Source organism: Blennius ocellaris, assembly GCF_963422515.1.
Source record: "Blennius ocellaris genome assembly, chromosome: 4".
NCBI lineage: Eukaryota > Metazoa > Chordata > Actinopteri > Blenniiformes > Blenniidae > Blennius > Blennius ocellaris.
In genome coordinates, this window is record NC_137653.1 from 9823195 (window position 1) to 9845674 (window position 22480).

General features: G+C 39.1%; 2 protein-coding genes across 2 annotated transcripts in view; one reads left to right on the plus strand and one right to left on the minus strand.

The window, feature by feature from the left end:
- The window catches only part of LOC308129215 (guanine nucleotide-binding protein G(s) subunit alpha-like), a 34309-nt gene extending 19993 nt beyond the window's left edge, over window positions 1–14316 (minus strand). Inside the window, exons 1-5 of the mRNA XM_080495055.1 lie at window positions 14116–14316; window positions 12533–13954; window positions 9258–9330; window positions 6558–6612; window positions 6069–6188 (exon numbers count right to left, since the gene is read on the minus strand). Of these exons, the coding sequence (XP_080351181.1) occupies window positions 6069–6188; window positions 6558–6612; window positions 9258–9330; window positions 12533–12671 (387 nt within the window). The 5' untranslated portion in view covers window positions 12672–13954; window positions 14116–14316. The remainder of the gene's footprint in view (window positions 1–6068; window positions 6189–6557; window positions 6613–9257; window positions 9331–12532; window positions 13955–14115) is intronic.
- Window positions 14317–18128: 3812 nt separating this feature from the next.
- Window positions 18129–21702, plus strand: tubb1 (tubulin, beta 1 class VI). Its single transcript, XM_080495019.1, has 4 exons — window positions 18129–18212; window positions 18909–19017; window positions 19130–19240; window positions 20000–21702. The coding sequence occupies exons 1-4, from the start codon at window positions 18156–18158 to the stop codon at window positions 21136–21138; spliced, it is 1416 nt and encodes a 471-aa protein (XP_080351145.1). The 5' UTR covers window positions 18129–18155; the 3' UTR covers window positions 21139–21702.
- The last annotated feature ends 778 nt before the right edge of the window (window positions 21703–22480 follow it).

Genomic DNA, 22480 nt, shown 5'->3' on the forward strand with positions numbered 1-22480 from the left:
TTATAAAACAGGCTGATAATCACAGATATTAAATCGCTGTTTTTTTCTTTCTCCCCAGCAACTGTCAGTGACGAGCAGCTCAAGTGAATCAGACGGATAGTGAATATTTTAAGCAGTTTTTCCACTGTTGCTGCTGCTGTTACTCTGTGTTTACACTGGAAATACTGAAATCACGATGGAGAAAGCTGGTATGACGTTTATTTTGTGACTTCCTTGAGCAAAAAAAAAAAAACAACCTTTGTGCTGAGCTGAACACAAAACAATGCAAGTTGGATTAGGTGAAGTTGTTTTTACGAGCTGAGAACTAACCAACAGCCTGTAAACAGTATAAAAGCAATAAAACGGCAAAACAATGACAATTTTGCTTCTGAAATCCATTCAGAATTTGGCTTCACAGCTCAATTTCAGTATAATACGCTTTTATCTGCGCATATAACAGTGACTGGGTCCATCACTTTTCGGTAACCGTTCCCATTGGTGGTGTGGTTCGGTGAGCTGAATTCAACTTTGAAAAGAGGACAAGTTTGCACTCAAGTTTGGTTGGCTTTACGCTGTCATTTTTCACATTGGACCAAAAAATGTAAACAGAACATATGCCAGACAGCTGCCGTGACGTTTACTCCAGGACATAACGGTGAGACACGTTCACCACAATGCATGTCGGATTTTACTGCTGTTATTTTTTTTTTAATAGTTGAGAACTCATCAACAACCTATATGGTCTATAAACAATGTTCAACGGCGGAGATATAACAAATCTGCAGGCGTGTACCGTGTTTATAGCACTGCGATTCGTTTGCAAGTGTATCAAGTATTACTTTTTCACAAGGAAACTGTCTGCTTGCTTGGTATGCTCCAAGGTTTGGATGGCTCCGGTCACACTTCCGCAAAATGTGATGCAGGGTTGATTCTATATCCACCAAATACAACAAGTGATCAAATTTGTCACTTGAGTTCGTCTGTAGGTCCATTTTTTGATTGTTGATTTATTTTTATTTTTTTAAAGTTAACTCCAGACAGAAGCTACTTCAGCTTTTTCTTTCATGGCTCACACTCAGCAGTTTAATCCTGAACTGACATGATTTCTCACCATTGTATTAAAAAAAAACTAAACGTGGTTACTTGACAACATGCATTTTGCCAAACTTGGATGATACAGAGAACTTCCTGTTAAAAAGTCTTGACTGCTGCAAAGCTAATTCAACATCAGGACAACTGCAAAAACATGAGATGAATCAACTTTCAACCCATCATCTTCAAAACCCATCAAATTCCATCTTTATAAGTAAATACTATTTTAATGCCTCGATTGCTTAAATAATTTTTTAATCATGGAAAATACAGGAACCTACTTTTTTCTTTTTTAACGACACGGCGATGAGTCGGTGGACATTGTCTCAGCTCCAAGATCGAAATAGTGGGTGGAGCCCTTTTTCACAGACATAATGTTAAGCTTGTGTTTGTTATGCAACGTTATGTTTATGTTACTCATGCTTTTAGATAAACATGGACCTAACTTCTTAAAAAAACAGACTTGAGTATATCATTAAATTTATATTCTCCCTGCAACACCGTCGCCCCATTTGCTACCACGAGCCGTTCTCACAGGATTGTTTGGTGATACCACCTCCAAACCCCCCCCCCCAAAATATTAAAAGCTGTTTAAAGGGATTGCTAGGATTACAGGCAGCAGCCAAACCTGAGTGAGATCAATACCAGCAGCAGCAGGAGGAGGACAAAGGGTACGGTCGAGGACAGCCGAGCGTCACTCGTCAACGTCAGAGCTGCTAAACTCGCCGTGTTTGTTTAACTACACGCAGGTGAGTGTGAGTTTTTATGCACAGACAAAAACCAATAGGAAAGCGTGTGTGCATGTCAACAGGATGATCGTACATGTATCTTTGTTTTTTTTTGTTTTTTATGGGACAATGATAATAAACTTGAACGTGAGGAATTTAGTTTACAGAATAATTTCCTCTGCCCTTTGTGATTTTGAAGCATTAATGTTTAAATGTTCAGTTCTTTCTCTGGTGGCATATATTTTCTTAATTTTATAATTTACAACTCCATTTGTTTGTAATAGATTATTTATGTGACTGTTCCATGATAGCTTAAAAGCAACTATAACCCCAACGAAAAAACTATTCCACACACTCATTCACACTTGGTAAAAAAAAATGCCAACATCATAATGAAAACAAAAAACAAACATCACATCATCTGAGCCACACCAACTGCTGACAGGTGTTTCCACCTTTAAACATAATGTGGACTTAGTTTCAACCAACCTCTTGATATTTACAAGTGCCTCCAAATAAATAATAAGCCAGATAATTGTCTGTAGTATAGGGCCTATGGCCTGGTTCAGTTTATTTTACACTTGTAACGTATAATGAACATATATAAATAAATAAAAACATCACACTGTAATTGTGATGTGTTTACAAACAAAAGACTTTCAAACACAAGACTTTCAGAGGAGTCAAACTCAAGACCACTTCATCTTTTTGCCTCCCGATTTCAAAACAAAATGTTCTTCCTTTTAAAAAGTATTTGTATTCCATCCTGCATGTAAATTTCACAGTGGAACCAAAACGCTATTATGCAAAGATTTTTTATTTTTTTTTGGGTGTTGTTGCTGTGCAAAGTTTACATTGTTAGCAAGAGTGGCTGTGACCTGAGCACAGTCCAACTTTAGGTTCCTCATTTATTGAATTTACTCTTAAATTTCAGTTTTTTCAGACGTTTCTGTTCTTTTAGTGAAATATCATTCATAACGCCTTCCAACATTGAGAATTCATCAACAAAATCCAACCAAGATAGATAGATAGATAGATACTTTAATGATCTCTGAGAGAAATTCACAACTGCAATTTCCTTATAGTTTTTCATTTTTATCTATTCTATTTACTATTACTACTACTAATATATATTCCGTGTTTATGACTATGAATTTATCACTATGATGTGGTCATGGGATTTATAGAAAAATTGTGAAAACTGGTGCATATGTGTTTCAGCATTAAAATTGTTAGAAAACCAATCTTACATGTTGATTTAGTGAGTCTTGATTGTTTATGTACAAAACAAGTGTCTTTCCTGGAAAGAGGATCACTCTTTCTGCCCTCCCTGAATTTTCCATTGTCTTTAAATTCTAAACATGTTTTATTTTTTGTGACGTGTTTGAATCATTCAGTCTTCTCAAAAAATTAAAAAAGCGAGAGCACATACCTCCAGAAACAAAGTTCTGCATACATTCATGATCTATTTGATTAAAAGTATCTTTGAGGGTGAAAAAAACAAAAACAAACTAAACTTTTGGTGTAAAATAAGACTATTGATTAGATTCAAAGCTCCAAAGTAAAAAAAATCAGGCTGATTGAACCACGGTGGACTCTGTGCTCATTGTCTCCGTCTCTCTGTCTTTCTGCTGACGGCAGAACCAACGAGTTCAACTGGTTTCCATTTGGCCCTCAGGACAAGTGACGGGGGAGCCGGAGGAGGATAAACCGAGTCTCAGGAAGTCTTCTGATCACTTCTCCCTTTTTATCAGCCACATATTCCACCGGTCCTTGCTGAGTTGAACTTTATCAGACTATATTAGATTTCTTGGGTTTTTTCCCCCCCTCCTTATCAGCTGCACAGCTTTTGTTATTATTTCTATTATTTCATTTTCTTTCACTAAGATAATTAATGCTTTAACTTTCTGCCCGGTGATGAGTGACAGGATTTGGAAAGTTTACATCTCATAACTACGACTCCCAGGTTGTTTTTCACATCTAGAAAATTCAAAAAACTCCCAGAAAGTAGACAAATAAGAGTGCAACATCCATACAATAACCATTAAAGTGGCCTCCAGTATGTAATGTGACCGTCCATTAACAGATGGGATTTATCAGCAAAGAAGCCCTGACTTGCTACATTTTTTTAAACAATTCTAGAGCCATAAAATCTAATTAAATGGAATATAATTACAATCATGTGAGGGTTATGTAATCTGTTTTTAATTTTTCACTCGATCCAGGAGGTCAAGAGTGATCAATATAAGTCTGGTGGGTTAAGTCTTGAAATGGAGTGTGGAGGACATGGCTTTTAATTCCTGATGGCAGCAAGAAGGTTGTTTTAAAAGTGTAGAATCCAATTTGCTATCACTTACTTGTGGCGACTCGTGTTAGAAGGGAGTCGCCGTCGTACAACCGTACACATGCAAGGCTCTTTGGATTGTTGTCAATGTAAATGATTTTTTTTTTTTTTTTTGTGGAATCAAAATCAATCAATCAACCCTTTTTTTCCTCAGAACTCGAGGGAGCAACAGCCCGGTCAACTCCAGACCGACCCGCGTCATAAATCTGCTCTGACGCTATCAGGAAGCTTCCTTCTGCTTACATACAAACACACTCCCTGTTAGCTGGAAACTCGGCTGCGGATTTACATCGGTGTGTGAGAAACACGGAAAAGACCATGATCTTCCCCTATATATACTACTCATACTTATGGATGTTTGGCTTTCAGCTGAAATTCATAAAAACATATTACTTGAGACAAATGGAGCCCATGCAAGACTATGACGCCTGCGCTTAAACGTGCCTGGAGTTGAGTGGCATTTTTTCATTGTGAATACGTACAATCACACCACTACTTCATCAAAATGACATTATTTTGTCTGAACCTGTCCGAATAAATAATTGCACACCGTAACAATGATATTTTTGAACATCTTGTTAAATAAAAATGTTTATGCTTGATGGTAATTCAAAGTTAAATTCAGCAAATGTCAATATGGGTGTTAATGAAGTCAAACTATGTAGAAATGGAATTTACCCAAAAACAGAAACACCTTCAGCAAATTATTTGAAAAGCATAGCGCTGCTAAAAAATAACCTCTTTCTTTATTGATTATTCAAATAATTACTTCTTTTGTTTAGTTTGCCAACAAAAATAGCAGTCAGTCAAAATTTTCCAGCACACAAGGAGACTTTTTGTCCAACAGCAGCCTTAACAGCAGAAATATTCAAATGTATATGAGACAAAACAGAGGATGTCCAGTAGTGGTTATTACCCTTGTTTCGAATTTTAAATATCTCTGGAACAAATCCAGGCTCTGATTGTGAGCTTTTATAAAGAGGTTATAGACGATGGGTGGATGCAGCAGAAAACCTGATCAATCTTCCACCAAACATGTCAGATTGATGGAAAAACTTTGACGATTAAATGCACTAGAAGACCCATTTGTCTCAAGGATGGACGTCATTTATAGATTCATCCCCAGTTTTGACACTGGATAAGCTTTGTACTACACCTAAATAAGAGCAAAAATATAAAGGAGGCACAAACAGTTCATTTTCTAGCACTGAAAAAAAAAAGTATTCACAAACTTTTTAAATCAGAGGATATATTTATATTATAGTTTGAAGTTGTTGTTTTTTTTAATTAAAATGTTTTGTCAGCATCTTGGCTCACTTACTAGGTATATTTGATTATATTTCTATTTCAACTAATAAATATCCAGTATTATATATCCAGGGGTCAGCCTGCGGCTCATGTGAGGTGGGGGGGGGGGGGGGAGTGGGGATCCCTCAGAGTTTCGGTTTTTCTGGAGGTTGTGTCCCCGTGGGCGCATTTAGGTTTATTACAGAGGATCAGCGTTAATAGGCGGCGGCGTGTGGGTCTCTCAGGTGAGAGGCTCATTCAATTGAAAGCCTCCCAAGCGGAAGCACACCTGCTAATTACCGAAGCGCGGCACAAACACACGAGACGCGGAGGCCCGCCAAGGGAGGCGCCTCCCTGCCCCTCCGGCGCAACCAGCCCCGAGCCCCGGCACCAGTCCGAGGCCCGAGACCTTTGTACCTCCTGCAGCAGGATTTAATAATCGAAATCATGAGCAACACAACAGATTATTATCAATCAATGTGTCAAGTTTGATAACGTGTGATAGAAAATGGAAGGGCTGTGCTCTTCTGGAACTCTTCTTCAGGAAGCAGGAAGTAAAAAAAAAAAAAAGGGGGGGGCAAACTGGGATTGAAAGTCAGAAAGTCAACGTGTGTGAAGGAAAAGGTGCAGACGCTTACCGAAGGAAACTCGAAATCCTTCTGGTTAACTTGGTTCAGGACGTAATCGATCCGGGATCTGTTTGCAGCAGAGGCTAACTGGCAAGGAGGCGTGAGCGTCGTCATGGCGGACACAATCGTCTGGTCAGAGGGGAAAAGGAGGAGAAAGACACTTTTGTCAAGCGTGCTCGCATTGTTTCGAGTTGCTTTGCATCGACGCCCTCTTCTAGAAAGCAGAATACGTTCGGTTTCATGCAACTTTGGACTTTTATTGCCAGAATTCAAAGAGGACACTTTCATTCATATCCAAGTTTGTTTCGCTTTAATTTTGATGTTTGTTGATTGGAAACTGTGAAACATTTTGAGCTCCAGCTCCACATCAAGGATAAAGCTCAGTTGAAAATGATCCAATCTCTATTTGGTTGCTGTTCTCTGCATCAAAACTAGGCATAACAATCTCAAGCTCAAGACAACAGGATTCAAAATGAATCATGAGGACGAATTTCTTACCTCTATAGCTTCTTTAATGTTGTTTTTGATATCGTGAATTTTCTGTTTTTTCTCCCTGTGAGGACAAACAAGGAAAGACACGAGTTAGTTTCTTACACATGAAATTCAACAGGATTTACTCCGCAATATTAATAAAAAAAAAATGGGTCATTTCTTTTGTGTGGGAAATTAACTAACTTTTTCCAATTTAATCTCGACATCCAGAAATTTGGAGCAGAACCAGTGCCGATTTTTAAAGTTTTCACCTGAAGCCTATCATAGAAAACCAACAGCAATCCAAAGCATTAGCAAATGCAGTGATATGCGCTGCGTTTTGTGTTTTCAATGTTGTAAAGACAAACAGGATTTCATTATCAGCGCACAGCTCCACTGATAGCAGTGGGTTTTAAAGCTTTAACGTCACACATCTCTTTCAGAATAGCAGCGCGAGTCTCCAAATCTCTCCGATGTCCACACAAAAGACAAAAAGTTAGACTGTTGAAATTCTGATCCGATATTGAAATTCATCAAATATTAGAACAAGAGGCTCCTGGGTGTTGCAGCAGCAACGTGGACCCAAAAATGTGAAGGAAGTTGACCAAGACATTGATGAAATATAGAAATCAATCGATGAAAAATACTGCTGATGTAAAGAAAACGTCAATCTAAATATGTTGTGTGAATGAACAAAACCAAGAATTTGCTTCAAACCCCCCCACCACATATGAACATCTTTTTTCTATCAAGACCATGTCAATGTGAGTGACTTTTAAAAAGCTGTTTCTTTCAATATTTTCACTTTGTATAGTAACTAAAACATTTGTTTAATAATCAGTGATAAAGACCCTATTTAACTGAACTATATAAAGTTCTGCATTTAATAAAAAAACTAAACTAATCCAGGACATTTTTCTCAGAAAGTTTGGACACTCACGGAAAACAAACAAAATCGACACAGATGTAGACATTAAGAAGTGGACTCAGAAAAAAAGCTGTTGTTTTCACTGTATTTTTACCTGACATGACTAAAAAAAATGAAAAAAGAAAAGAGAAACCATCGTTGTAAAAGGCTTGCCATTGAAAAGTCAGAAAAAACAAGTTGAAGGCATTTCTCCAAATTTCATTTATGTGAAAGGGGCAGTGCTCGTTCACGATAATATGAAGACATGAATGAGCCAAATCAGAGAACAAAAATTGGAATTGCACAAATTTTTCATTAAAATTGAATTTTCCCTCCCAGATTAAAATACCAAAATGCCAGCGTATCAACAAAACGTTCACAATTGAGACAATAAAACAACGGTACAAACACAAGAACTCCAACTTCATTTACTCTGTTTAATAATAACGGGCAGTGTATTTGAACACAGACAGCAGTTTGTCCATTCATGCCTTTAAACATGTGACAAATATTTGTTAATGTCTAGACCAACAAATAATCCACACGTTTCTCCAGGGGAGGGCGGATCAAAGGTCAATGAGGAAATTATGATGAGACACAAATATCAACATGTTGCACAACTTTTAGGGGAAAAAAAACAAGTTGTCTAATTTGTTGTATTAAGAAGTATTACACTTGCTCTGATTTTGGCTTCCTTAAAATATTTACACCCTCTGAATCTTGAAACTTCATAACTTTTTGTGTATTCAAATTAATAAAACACCTCCATCTGTGTAAGAAAATAATGACTTTTTTTTTAAACACTAAATAACTTTTAGAGCTGGTTAAGTAGCTGCTTTTGAAGTGGGTTTTTTTTGTAAATACAATAAATCAGATGTCAATGAACCATACATTTTTTCTGAGGATTTTTGTTTATTTATTTTTTTCCTGGAATAATTGCATCAAGTTATTAAGAGCAGATTATTTTGAAATACATTTTCTGAATAAGGATGAAGTATGTGTCAACCACTGCAAGCAAGTGTAGGTAGATTATTAATTTCGTCTTTCTTCTTTGTCTTTATTAATTTGACTAAAGTTGAAGAAAAATAAACAACAACAGGCCCATTAAACAAACCAAAAAAAAAAGTTAATAAGGTGCAAGTTATCCATGTATACCAACTACTACAATGGCGTGACCTCAGTAACTTCAAAAGTTGACTCACTTTAAATCCTAACACTTCATCCTTTCATACTTCATATTGTCAGGAATAATGTAACTCAAAAGACAGCATCATAGCTTCTTAATGCCTTGCCTTTTTTTTTTTTTTTTTTTGTAAGATTATGCAATTAAACATCGCATTTCCACAAAATAGCCTGAATGTGCCATTTTTCTTTAAAGTGTATTTGGCACTTAATGTGGAAAAGCGAACATACACAAGTGACAAATTGATTATATGACAGACAACAAGATTATATACCACGTAACTATGGTACAAAGCTGAAAGAATCATTTATAAGCAGTTCAATCGTAAAATGATATGTAAATGTCCTCCAAATCTGTATTTCCCATTTTTCCATTTATTCAAATTGAATACAAATCGTAAAAGTAGAAGCTTTACCCACACGTTATGGCGGCATTTCTAATCCATTGTATTATGGACTCGTCCTCGCAAACACATCTGAATAAAGGTCTATATATTTCATCACATCAGCGTCACCCAGTTTGTTTGAGATTCATTGAAGTTCAATGGAAAATTCAATTCAATGAATCTAAAAGTGTTGACACTGTGAGAAAAAAAAAAAAACCCAAACAGCTTAAAGCAGAAACCAGCACTACTTACTCTGCGTTGAAGCCATTCACGTGCAATATTCGCATCTGTTTGACGATCGTACTTTTCCCGGATTCACCGGCCCCTGAAAGCAGAGAGAGCACAAAGGAAAAAGTCAGAGATTTGTTTGTTAAAGAGCCGCGAAAGCATCAAGGATTACAGGGTCCAGGAGGAAGAATGTGTAAGAAAGCTACGACTGTGAGGCTTTAAAGACTCCTTAAAGTGAGGATCTTTAAGACGCCTTGAAAAGTTTCACTAATTTTGAAGATCAATATAATTGATATACACATATTATTGGATACTTTTCACTTTGCACATCTTTGAACATGAAGCGCTGAATAGCATTGACCTCGAAATGAAGGAGGGCAGGTGCAGCATTTGAACAACAGACAAACGGAATGACAGAGTCAAAAGATTTACAAGTTTACAAGTTGGCCGGGGCGACGCCACCCGCCCGCCGAACGCCGCCTCACGACTGTGACTCACTGCCTTCGTATGTTGGGTTGGTTGATTTTGACATCGGACCTGACAAACGGCGTTGTGATTGAGCTGAACCAGTCAGAGGTCGAATAACTACCTCCCAACGTCAATCTGACTGAATTATTTCCCCATTGTCCCATTTACATGAACACTACAGGAAGTATTCAGACTGATGTGCAGGTTTATATGCATAATGCTAATAGTTTCCATAATCCTCATATTGGATCTTATTTGTCACCTACATGCCACCGATAGCGAGGTAATATGTCACAGTCACACATTATTACATTGGTGAGGGAACCAATAATTTGCTATATTTGTGTGAAAAAATATGAATTTAGGCAAAATTAGACGGTGACAAGTAGTGATGGACATTATACACATATTTTAGACGGCTTTGAGCAACACGTCTGCTATTTTTTCGGGCCGTCGTTTCCTGGAAGACTGGACGACTCGCTGCCAGGCCACTGGTTTTGGGACATTGTGCAGGAGATGAAATGAATACTGACCATGTAATTTAAAATAAATGGTAATGATTAAACTTTTGGTTGTCATTCTGTGTCACTTTTTACAAAAACAGAGGCACTTCCTCATTTACCTCCACATTTACTTCTTTAAAAAATAAAAATAAAAAAACCCTGCATTTCTCTAACTGTATCATGAAACCTAATGAACTTGTTTGAATTATTGTAGAGATTTACTCAACTGAAAGGCTTCATGAATTTTGTACCATCGAGTCTGGAAATTCAATGTCCTGAAGTAGGGATGCACCGATCCAGGTTTATTCACTCCCGATCCGATCCCTGAATTCAGATATTATTCCGATACCAGAGCTGTTTGGTTCAATATTATTATTATCATTATTGTTGATTTTATATGAGGCTGTAATAAACTCTTTTCTACAGGCAAGTATGAAATGTAGGAATGTTTGCATGTATTCTCCCAAAAGGCAAAAGGACTATTTTCAATGAGTTTTCCGTGGAGTAAGATGCACATTCAAGGAGGTATGAATTGCCTGCTTCGGCGGAGGAGCGAGCTGTTCATTGTTTGGTGTCAGTGCCGTTTTAAAACGATGACGGTGAGCAGAGAAGCCACTTCGCTGTACAACGGATTTGCAAACGTCCACATTACTGTGTTGCTTTGCAGCATTTTGAGTGTAAAATACGTCCAAACAGCGACATGTAAAGTTGGTTATCACAGTGCTACTTCCCTCGCCTGCTCGCTGGCTGCAAACTGTGAAAAGGATTTCCTGACTCATTACTCCAGGTCTCATTGAGACCCGCCTCCGATCAGGAAATCCATTCCACATTTTGCAGCGCAGCCAGCAGGGAAACACTTGTGGAGTCATTTCAGCAACAGTAAAGCGCAGACGAGGCTTCGTGGATCGGAAATCTCCGCAGGTTGGATCGGAATTTTCCGATCCGTGAGTTACGTTGGTATCGGAACCCGATACCGATATTGGATCGGATCGGCCCCATCCCTATCCTGAAGAAAGTCCTGTTACCTTCATGATACACTAAGAAATAATCTGACCTAAATGACTGAGAATCCTCACAGACAAAACAAAAATGTTGATTGTTTTCTCTTGATTATGCTGAAGCCCCTCACGTTTATCTACTGACCCACGACAGATGGCCGGACCTCTACTCTCGGCAACAGTGGGGTTTCCTCCAACAAGTCAATCATGAAGCTTTTTAGATTTTAATCATTTCTACTTTACTGCTATTTTAACCTCAGTGATGGAGACGACCCAGTATGTTTGTTATGTAATATTTCTACCCCCTTTAGTACTTTTACCCAGAAGAGTAAAGAATCATAGATGAACACATCATAACTTCATATAATTATAAGATCGGTTCTTTCTGGGGTTTCTTTCTCAGATAAAAACAGTGGTAAAAAAAAAAAAAAAAAGAAAGTCATTTCCTTTAATTTTGGACTTATAAAATGATGATAATGTGTAGTAGCATAATATAAATGAAGGGAATTGAGCTTAACATCCCTTAACCTGGAGCGAGCGAGGCTACGAGCTTGCCGTCGACAGCCCATAAATCTCAGATCATTTACAGATTACAGTGAGTGAGAAAGGCGTTCCACTAAAGCTAGTAATCCTAATTTGCACTCCAGGTGGTCGAGCAGAACACGGATGCAGGCCTTAACATTTACAGACAAGAATCATGACATGATACCCCCTCCACCCCCCAAAAAAAACCTTTATCAGATTAAAAAAAAGAAAAAAGAAAACAATGAATTGGAGTGGCCCAAAGGGAGAGGTCATGGAGAGGCGAGAGTGGACGCTGGATTATAGGCGTCAAACATGCAAAGTTGATGGTGAATGCACACTGCTCGCACACACACACACACACACACACACACACACACACACACACACACACACACACACACTCGATCATAAGTTTGTGCAGTTTTCAGAGTTGCAAAGACGAGAGACCGCCATGCAGGAACACCGATCGGTGGCCTCCCGGGACTCTGCATGGTGCCTGCATGTGTTGCACCTCCTCACACAGATGGTGGGGTGGGGGGTGGGGGGGCTGCATCTTCGGTTGTCCTTGTGTTTAGACCCTGATGATGTAGTGACTTCATGTAATTGCATCATGTGTGTGTGTGGAGGGGCTTCACTGTTACAGGCTGAGGAAGTGGTCATAAAACACTTTTACGGGGACGCAATCACAAACAATGGCTACTACATGTGCATTAACAGGTGGGGAAAAAACCTTGAGGCCTCCACACACACACACGCAAGCACACACACATACACACAGAGAGAAACAGATTTCACCAGGACCTACCTAATAGTAGTAGCCGGTGAGTCGCCCGGTATATCTGTTTGTCTTTTTGGAGCTGCTTCTCTATCTTTTTGTTGGCTTCCCTCTGTGCCTTCTCCTCATTTCGTTGGTCTTCAGTCTTACTATTTCCAAGACAGCCCATCTTCCCAAAAACCCAGAGAGAGGTTCAGGGGTGGGGGGGTGGGGGTTGGGGGGCAGGGTGGTCGGTTGATGGGTGGAGGGAGGTAAAGGGAGACGAAAGCAAGGGAAGTCGGGAGGGTGTTTTTGATCAGAAGAGAGAAATCACTCAATCCTAAATTCCTCGATGGGCCCACCTGAGCAACAACAGCTGGCTCAAAATGGGTGACATTTATGTGGCCAGATGCGGATGGAGCAGATGTGGTGGTGGTGGTGGTGGTGGTGAGAGGGTGGGCTCCACTGTGGCTCCTGGCACTGTTTGTATGGATGGACGTGGGTATCCACTGGTGTTTTGTCAGCCACAGATCAGTCCGAAAGCGATGCCGCCCTCTCACACACTTGATTCCTGTGTTTTCTTTTACTGTAAATCCGCAATGAAGTCATCAACATTGATACCAGAGGGGATGTGAAATTTCCAGCGTCTCACAGCAACATGAATGAACGGGTCGGTGGTCCCGTTTCCTTCAAAACATCCAGACGCAGGCCCTACTCGTGCTTTTCTTTTTCTTTTTTCTTTTTCTTGTATAGGCGTATATTTGCGTCTAATTCTCACGCACCGATGTTGGATTTTTCTTAGCAAATGTCTCCTCCGGAGCCCATTTTCGGCAGATATATCACCCTGCCATTCAATTCATTTCCACTCACACGCAAAGCCCTTATTTGCTCCACCACCTCCCCACTGTTTATTATTATTAATAATAATATTATTGTTCTTGTTATTATTATTATTATTATTATTATTAAACCCCCTTTTTGAAATACAAATACCGGGTTATTTTCAACTTCGATCTTCTCGTCCACCTAACAAAAGTACATTAGAGGTTGGGTGGAGGGGGGTGGGGGGGGATTAAAAAATAAATATTTCCTCTTAAAATGACGGCTTGTGAATCATCAGACTACACCGGGGCTTCTTTCTCTATCACAGTCATTATACACCGTTTTTCAGAGGGGTGGGTGGGAGGGGGGATCGGGGGGGGTTATCGATAATATCCTGTTTTCAGCTGATGTCCAAATGATTTCCTCTGCCCGTCAACAGATGCTGGTGCTTGGCTTATTTTCTTCTTTTCAAAGGGTTTGACCAGACCCCCCCCCCCCCCCCCCCCACCCCCCCACCCCCCAGAAAAAGGCCCCTTCTCCGTCCTTTTTCGCTCCGTAATGTTAATTTGTATTTCTCCTCACATCGGAAAGCTTCTCCGGGGCGGATTTTTTTCTTTTCTTTTCTCCTTCTTCTCTCGGCAGCTGGATGTCCTTGAATAAAAAAAAAAAAAAACGCACAATCCAGGTGATAATCCTCCGTTATTTCCCCGTTTGGCGCAGGTACAGCCCGCTGTCAAGTCTCTCAGCTTTTTGTATTCCCCTTGAATCCGTATGGTAGATTATGGTTACATGTGCATGATACATGAACATACCGCGGTGTTTTCAATCACTGGTCCCGCGGAGACGCGCTCCTTTCTGCCGCCGACAGGCCGCGGCCGCTCCGATCCACCGGCCCGCGAGCTGAGGATGCTTTCTTTGCGGTATTTCTCTGAATTATTTTGGCCCCTTTTTTTTCTCTGAGAATTGTACATTGAGATAGATAGCGTTGAAGAGGTGGGGTGGGGCAAACGGCTCTCACGGAACCCTGGGAACGAAGAGCCGCGGTGAAGTTACGCACGACGAGGCGCACCAGGTCTGGCTGGACCCTTCAAAATAAAAACCGTGTAGCTTCCGTGGGCACTGACACACTGACATACAGCCAAAACAGACTCCTATCCACCATGGAAAACGACGTTTCTACCTTCATTCATCAAATAATAATAATAATAATAATAATAATAATAATAATAATAATAATAATAATAATAATAATAATAATAATAATAATAATACACTCAGATGTATACAATTTGGTCTAAAATGTTTGTGCGATTTAATTGAATTGGATTCAAATATGCTGGTGTCCAGTTCAACCATAGTACTGCATATATTTTTCAGTAGTTTAGTTTTTTTTTAATATTATTATTCTTTACACATACACACACTTACACAGATTTCTAAATTTCTATTTCAATTTGATTGATTATTTATTCTAAGTTGTGCATTTGACTTTTTGTTGTGTATTTATTCATATCGTAAGAGCAGCTGTCAATCTGAATATCCCTGTATGCTAAAGTTTCTAAAATAGTTTTGAGTTAATTATACAAAGACTTTTGTGGGGATAACAAATGTATACGCATGGTTTCTCTTATTGTTGTGATTAGACCCGTACTTTAAAAGGGGGCTTGTATATTATGTAGGTACTGTAGTTCTGGAAATGGAATGCATTTAATTACAAATGAGCATAGGCTCAATATGGTTACAAATATTTTGATTAAATTGGAACCTGTTTTAGGAATTGTCGGCAAAAACGGTCCACAGAGGATACATTTCTGTGTATGAAACTCCATAGGTAAAAATGCTTTCAAATAAACCAAAGGAAAATTTTAATTTCAGTAAATAATCGGTGAGACGCAACAACGTTTTTATTCAACGGAATTAAAAAAAAACAACAACACAACTTCAGAATCAAGGTATTTACAGAGCAGCACCGTCACGAAAACTATCGTTTAAGTCCATGCCTTTAGTGTGAAATCAAACTCAGTGCGCTTCTGGTCTCTGTCTTACTGCGACTTGACGGATCTGGACTGGAGCAGGTCGGGTCACATGATTGCCCGGAGCGTCAAGAAGCGGAGGTACAGAAGGGGAGAGGCGCCCTCTTTGAAGCAATGCCATCGTCCAACCAATCCTCTCAAAAATCCGCCATCAATACCAATAAAAACCTGCAAGAACAGTTATTATTGAATATTTGTACACGCCAACAAAAATCGATTTCACCATCAATTACATTCACAGCTGCATACTTCAACAAATAAAGGAACACCACTATATCGCAAATAACAAAACAAAGCTCAAAACATCTCTCCAGGTGGCAGAAGTGAGTCAAATTGATATTTTCCAAGTCTCTCCGATCGCATTGAACTAAACATCAAGTTCATGATGATGTCCTGCGACTCTCCATGTAAGTCAAATATCTGTTTTTTTTGTGTGGTTTTTATTTAGAATTTTGAGTAGCAACTTTTAGCAGGATTATTCTGGTGCATTCATTTCAAGAAAAGTTTGGAGCTCTCATTGGATTTGATCAAATCTCAATTCAGTTTTCACGAGGTCTTCAGCAGCTGTCACCCCAAAATGTAACATTTAACATTTCAAACGTATTCTAATCCTTACACAAAGTGTTTAATCTTAGAATTGTGATAATATGGGTCTATGATTAAACTATGATTGAACCTGATTGACACAGATTGAGAACACCGTGAATGAAAACCTGATTTTTCATAATTTCATCTCACCTGATGGTAATTTAAACACTTCGCTTCCCTTTAGCCCTGACATGCAAACACTGTGTGCATCACAAATCATATATGGTGTGTGTGAGCGCGCGCGCGCACACACACACACACACGCGCACACACACACACACACACACACACACACACACACACACACACACACACACACGCACACACACACGCACACACCTCCATAAATACGTCAAAAGGCAAGGGGGAGAAGCTCGGGGCAAAACACATAAAGGTCATTAGTGACAACCAAATGCTATTGTGGCTTTCTCATGAACCTGAACAACTGAACACGGAAACGTTGACTTTAATCTAAGAAACAAACTGAATCCAAAATCTCACTTGAAGAAAATTGCATTCATATCGTATTTGTTTTTTGTTTTTTTTAAAGGCCAGAGCATCTTCAAAATAATTCCCAATCAGTTTCACTGGGATACTGGTAAATATAGACCAGCTCTTCGTCCAACTACCTGCTCGCTGTAAATCTGGTGGTGGATAATATTACAGCTAACAAAGCAGTGAGTGACACGCATAAGAGAGCATGTGGCATGCTCTCTTATGCTTTGTAATTATAAAGGCCCACAATAACGCTATATCAAGTTTAACTGGAGGCTTCCGCAAACAAGTTTTTTTTTTTTTACTCATTAATTCATTAATTAATTTCGTTATTTAAAAATAGATGTTCTCACAGGACTTCAATATTATTTATGCACAGTATTGTTTATGATCTGTTCCCAACGCCATTAACCTTTAGGAATCACATTTAGCCACATAACGGAGAGAGGACTCTGTCACTTCCTGGTTTCCCTCAGTGTCAACAAATATAGTGGAGGACACACATTGCAACCTTGTCAAAGTGACAGTTTTTGTTCCTCGAAAGCCTTTCCACCCACTAACAGAGTAAATAAACAGAGACCCAGTCTCACACTCTGGGACAGCTTTTGTGGAACCGCAGAAATTATTTGATGTATGTGCAAATTATACAGATGAACTTCAGATTATAACTTGATTTACAATGCAAACGACTAAATAAAGTGTAAATACTGCATCAAACTCTGCTTTTTCAGTGAAGTCCGTTTATAGAATTTCTTCTGAGATATCTGAGGTTCCGTTTTGATAACTTCACACTGAAAATCATTAAACAACAGACTCATATGTGAGGTAGCATTTGAAGTTCCCTGTTATCATATCATAAAAGCATATTTCTACTTCTAGAGTTCAATCCAACAGGTAGTATAAGTTAAACAATACACTTTGAAGGACATGAATGGCCATCGATGTGATTGGAAATGTATACTTTTAAGACAACGTGGGCTACAATTTGAATGCACTGATTGTCACATAAAGGTGCGCTTGAAACCTAGAAATAAAATCAATTATCTATTGTCCACTCAGTGAAATTCCCTGTCATCATGTCATGTTTGTGCTTTCTCTCTAGATGGCAGCATCTCTCAAACGTCTTCCAACACTTCCTTCCTGTTTAATTTTTTTTTTTTGCTGAGATGCACTAAGTTACACCGAGCTGTCGTTTATAGAATATGCATAATAATGGTGCTCATGCTTGCAGTAATCACATGAGCTTCTGTATTTCGTAGATATTGTTAATGTATTGTAACTATTGTCCAAAGAAAATATTTAGTTGTTCTGACATAAGTTCTTTTAGTTTGTTGTTTCATACACAATCATTTCTGTATGTGTTTTTCATTGCTATGCTTCTCAATGATTTCTTCTATAATCTACATTCATTACAATGAATGTGTAAAAAGACACATTTATAACAGATACATGTCAAACGAGAAGGAAAGTATTTTTGTGCATTATAAAGGTTAAGACAATTTATTTGTATTCAAAATAAGCATTTATGGGATGTACCAGTGCATTTGTTCTGGAGCTCAGAGTTTTTGCTGTGCATTGTAGGTTCCTCAAGTATATTTGAATAGGGTGACACCCCCACCACACACACACACTTACGTCCCTGATGACATCATATTTGGTCCCATATAAAAGTGAACGGGGACGTCTGAAGATTATCACAGGCCCCCAACTGTTCTGTGTACTGTAACTCTATCATCATGCGTGAAATTGTGCACCTGCAGATCGGACAATGTGGCAACCAGATCGGCTCAAAGGTAATAAAAATTCTATATTTCATTATTCCAAACTGAAAATGTTTCTCTCACTGAGATCGAGGTCAAATCTTGTGAAATTAAGGAAAATGTTGCATCTATCTCAATATATTGCATTAAAATGTGGAAATGTGTTTTATTATATCAAAATTGTTCCCATTTCTCTCTTTCTTTTAAATATTAGTTTTGACATGTTTCATAACTGTTTCCAGTAGCAGTTGTGAGTGGCAGAGGGTGTTCCCCGTCACGCATTGGAAGAAGAGATAAGAGACATAGTGCGACTGGCAAGGGCGGGACATTTTTTATCGTGGCTACCACAAAACAAGAGAGAGGAACTACGAGATGATAAACCCAAAGTCACGCACATAATACTTTTTTTAATGCGGCAACTTGAGCCGTTAATTCACACAGTGAAGTGGGTTTATTATCATTTTATTGTGTTAATCGGGCCTTCATCTCAAATGCAAGAGGGATAATATTGTCACTTGTGTGTTACAACTCAGAGATGAATGAAATGGAATAAAAGTGGTTGAAAAAACTGCTAAAACACATAAATAAGACCTGCATGAAGTAACAGTATGAAGAATGAATGTTCTTGGGGAAATCGGATGATCTCTCTGAACAGAAAACCTCTTAGAAAGCTCTCTTAGCGAAGAGCTTGAATTGTGTGGACACTACTGATGACTTTATTCTTTGTAGTTTTGGGAAGTGATCAGTGAAGAACATGGGCTCAACGCGACGGGCCTCTATGAGGGAGACAGCGACGTCCAGCTGGAGCGGGTCAACGTCTACTTCAATGAAGCACACGGTAAATTAAATTTAAAAAAATAATTAAAAAGTACTTATACAACTTGAACATGTTTGAGTTCAGGATGTCCCTTGACAGCTGTAGTAATGATACATTCGCCTTCTGGTTTGAGGTGGTAAATACGTCCCCAGGGCCCTGCTGGTGGACCTGGAGCCCGGCACCATGAACAGTGTGAGAGGAAGCCGTATTGGAGCCCTCTTTAGACCCGACAACTTCGTTCATGGTGAGCCACACGACAAAGACATCATCGTAGTGTGATTTTATTTCATTTTATATGCCGTTTTATACTATTCATACTGATGGGTCAATGTTGGACTTCCAATGACGAAGTAAAGCGCTCAGCAGAAATCTGTCTGACTTTCAGTTAGAAGGCTATGTGTTCCTTCTGGACACTTCAAATGCGTCTTAAACCTCAGTCAAGGGAATAAGGTCAGTGAGTGAATACTTTAAAAAGAAATCGCTATTTCAATAATCTGCTACATGACAGTTATTTCTGTTTCATAATCCCTTTGTGTTTGTAAGAACTTTAAATCTTTTAGGTATGATACTTTATATAACACTGTTCAACATTATTAATTGTTTTCTTCCATTTCAACAACTAATACATTGTTTTCTGGTTGCCAATTTGAGTCAGTTTCAGCTCACTGTGGCTCATTTTCATGTTTTTTTATGAACACTGTCTCTGTAAAATGACCAAACAATCATTTATCAATGAATCGAGGTCAGATGAAACCTATTAATCAATGATCAAAACTATATTTAATTGGGGCTCTATGGAAGATATGTCAACCTGAAAACGAATGTTTAAGTTGAAGTCTATTTCATCAAAGAAATTTTGAATAAAAAGTGCAAAAGTGGAAGTGAGCATGGCTAAGCTGCATGTCACATACAGTATATTAGATTTTAGATCTTATATGTTTGCATTGCTGGAGGGCATCTTTTGTGTTTCTCAACTGATTCATCTTTGTTTTTCGTGTCACAGGAAACTCGGGTGCTGGAAACAACTGGGCAAAAGGCCACTACACGGAGGGCGCCGAGCTGGTGGAGCAGGTGATGGACAGAGTGAGGACCGAGAGTGAAAGCTGTGACTGTCTGCAGGGCTTTCAACTGGTTCACTCACTGGGCGGCGGCACAGGCTCCGGCATGGGAACGCTCATCATCAACAAGATCCGTGAAGAGTACCCTGACCGCATCCTGAACAGCTTCAGCATCATGCCGTCGCCTAAAGTCTCCGACACGGTGGTGGAGCCTTACAACGCCACGTTGTCCATCCACCAGCTCCTTGAGAACACGGACGAGACCTTCTGCATCGACAACGAGGCCCTATACGACATCTGCTTTCGTACATTGAAGTTGACCACACCGACGTACGGGGACCTCAACCACTTGGTCTGCATGACGATGAGCGGCGTCACGACCTCTCTGAGATTCCCCGGTCAGCTCAACGCCGACTTGAGGAAGCTGGCGGTCAACATGGTGCCTTTCCCTCGTCTCCACTTCTTCATGCCAGGCTTCGCCCCTCTGACAGCACGCGGCAGCCAACAGTACAGAGCCCTCACCGTGCCAGAGCTCACCCAGCAGATGTTTGACGCCCGCAACATGATGACGGCGTGCGACCCAAGACGGGGCCGCTACCTCACGGTAGCTGGTGTCTTCCGTGGTAAGATGTCGACCAAAGAGGTAGACGAGCAGATGCTGGCAATCCAGCAGAAGAACAGCAACTACTTTGTGGACTGGATCCCCCACAACGTCAAGGTCGCTGTATGCGACATCCCACCCCGGGGGCTCAAGATGGCGTCCACGTTCATTGGCAACAACACAGCCATCCAAGAGATTTTCCGCCGGGTGGGCGAGCAGTTCTCGTTGATGTTCAGAAGGAAGGCGTTTCTCCACTGGTACACCGGAGAGGGGATGGACGAAATGGAGTTCAGCGAGGCGGAGAGCAACCTCAACGACCTGGTGTCAGAGTACCAGCAGTACCAAGACGCCACAGCCGAACAGGATTGGGAAGAAGAGGAAGAGGAGGAAGGACCTTCATCACAGACAACAATAGTCCAGTCTAGGGTGGAGGTTACACTGGAAACAGTGACAGAAACAAGCAAAGAAACTGTAGATGAGTAGAAGATGCTAGCTGTACGGTGTGTTGTGGAGATCTGATTCGATGCAGAGGATTATGTGCGATTGTTGTGTTAAAAGAAAACCCCTATATTGTAATTAAAGCTTATTAAAGTTTGTTTTAAGCTCATGAAGTTTATGAAGTTAGCTTATGAAGTTGAAATGATTTGTGCTCATTTGTTTTCCAAGGATTCAAATCTTATTTTACAGTAAATATATGGAATAATATCAACAAAGCTTAAAAAAAATTGTTTTTTTATTTATTTAACATCATTTCTGCTAGTTTTAGAATCAGTTTTCATTATCTTTAATGTCAATACTGCACCATTTTTTTAATCAACTATGCTTCTTACTGTGTTCAGTGAATAACTTTATACTGTTTTTAAAAAAGTGCTATTTGAATTATTTTTTTGTTCTCACAAGTATTTTGCCTTCCTATATAAAATGTTTTCCGTCCATTCAGCTTGTTTTATTCACAGCTTCAGAAATGAAATTGTCATGTTTTACACTGTTTAAACAATACCAAATGTACCGTTTTGATGGTAAATAAAATTGAGTGGTCATTTCTAACACCTGAGAGACATTTTTTATTTATTTATTTTTGCAGAAAGTTAAAAACAAAGCTATACTTTTTTTGGTGGAAATTTTCCATTTGATGTTCAACTCAACTTTATAATGACAGAAAGCCCACAAACCGTACGATACAGTTCAAGGCTGTCACAGTTTCCTCCCAATAAGACGAGTCTGGGGCACAGAGATTACACACAACTTGGCTAAAGTATGTGCACTTAGAGATAAGCACACTTGACATGGACACGTCCCAACACAAATGTAATTCAACCCGGATCATGCGATAGGACAAAGGTGGTAAATGAGATTTGCACGTGGTTTAGTAACCAAAAGTGAAGGGCAATTGATAAATTCAGGTTTTAATGTCACTGTGAATATCGGTGAGGTCAATTTAACGAATGTTTGCAAGGACACGAAATGGTTCGATCTTTTAGTGGAGTGATGTAATTGTCCAAGAAGTTTTAACTCACAAAAAAAACATTTAGGAGGTCTTAATGTTTCACAGTGTAACTTTAATTTTCAATATATTAAATTATAATACAAAACATGCTGTAATGGAATAATGAAAATGTTATGTTCACAAACGCAGTGGTTTTGATGATAAAATCCTAATAAAATTAAGCAAAACTCTGGTAAGCATACAGGTATAACCAAAAAAGGTATAGCCCAAAAAAAATTGGAGCGTTTCCGTATATTTATTTTTTTTATTAAACTGAAGCATTTTTTAGAAACATGTCTTTGTAATTTTAGATCAAGTCAAAAGTACAGTCTCTGAAAA

Bases quoted from the DNA above. Each gene is read 5' to 3' on its own strand.
- tubb1 (XM_080495019.1), top strand. From the start codon at position 18,156: ATGCGTGAAATTGTGCACCTGCAGATCGGACAATGTGGCAACCAGATC. The intron at 18,213-18,908 runs GTAATAAAAATT...TATTCTTTGTAG, and splicing joins GCAACCAGATCGGCTCAAAG to TTTTGGGAAGTGATCAGTGA. The intron at 19,241-19,999 runs GTGAGCCACACG...TTCGTGTCACAG, and splicing joins ACCCGACAACTTCGTTCATG to GAAACTCGGGTGCTGGAAAC.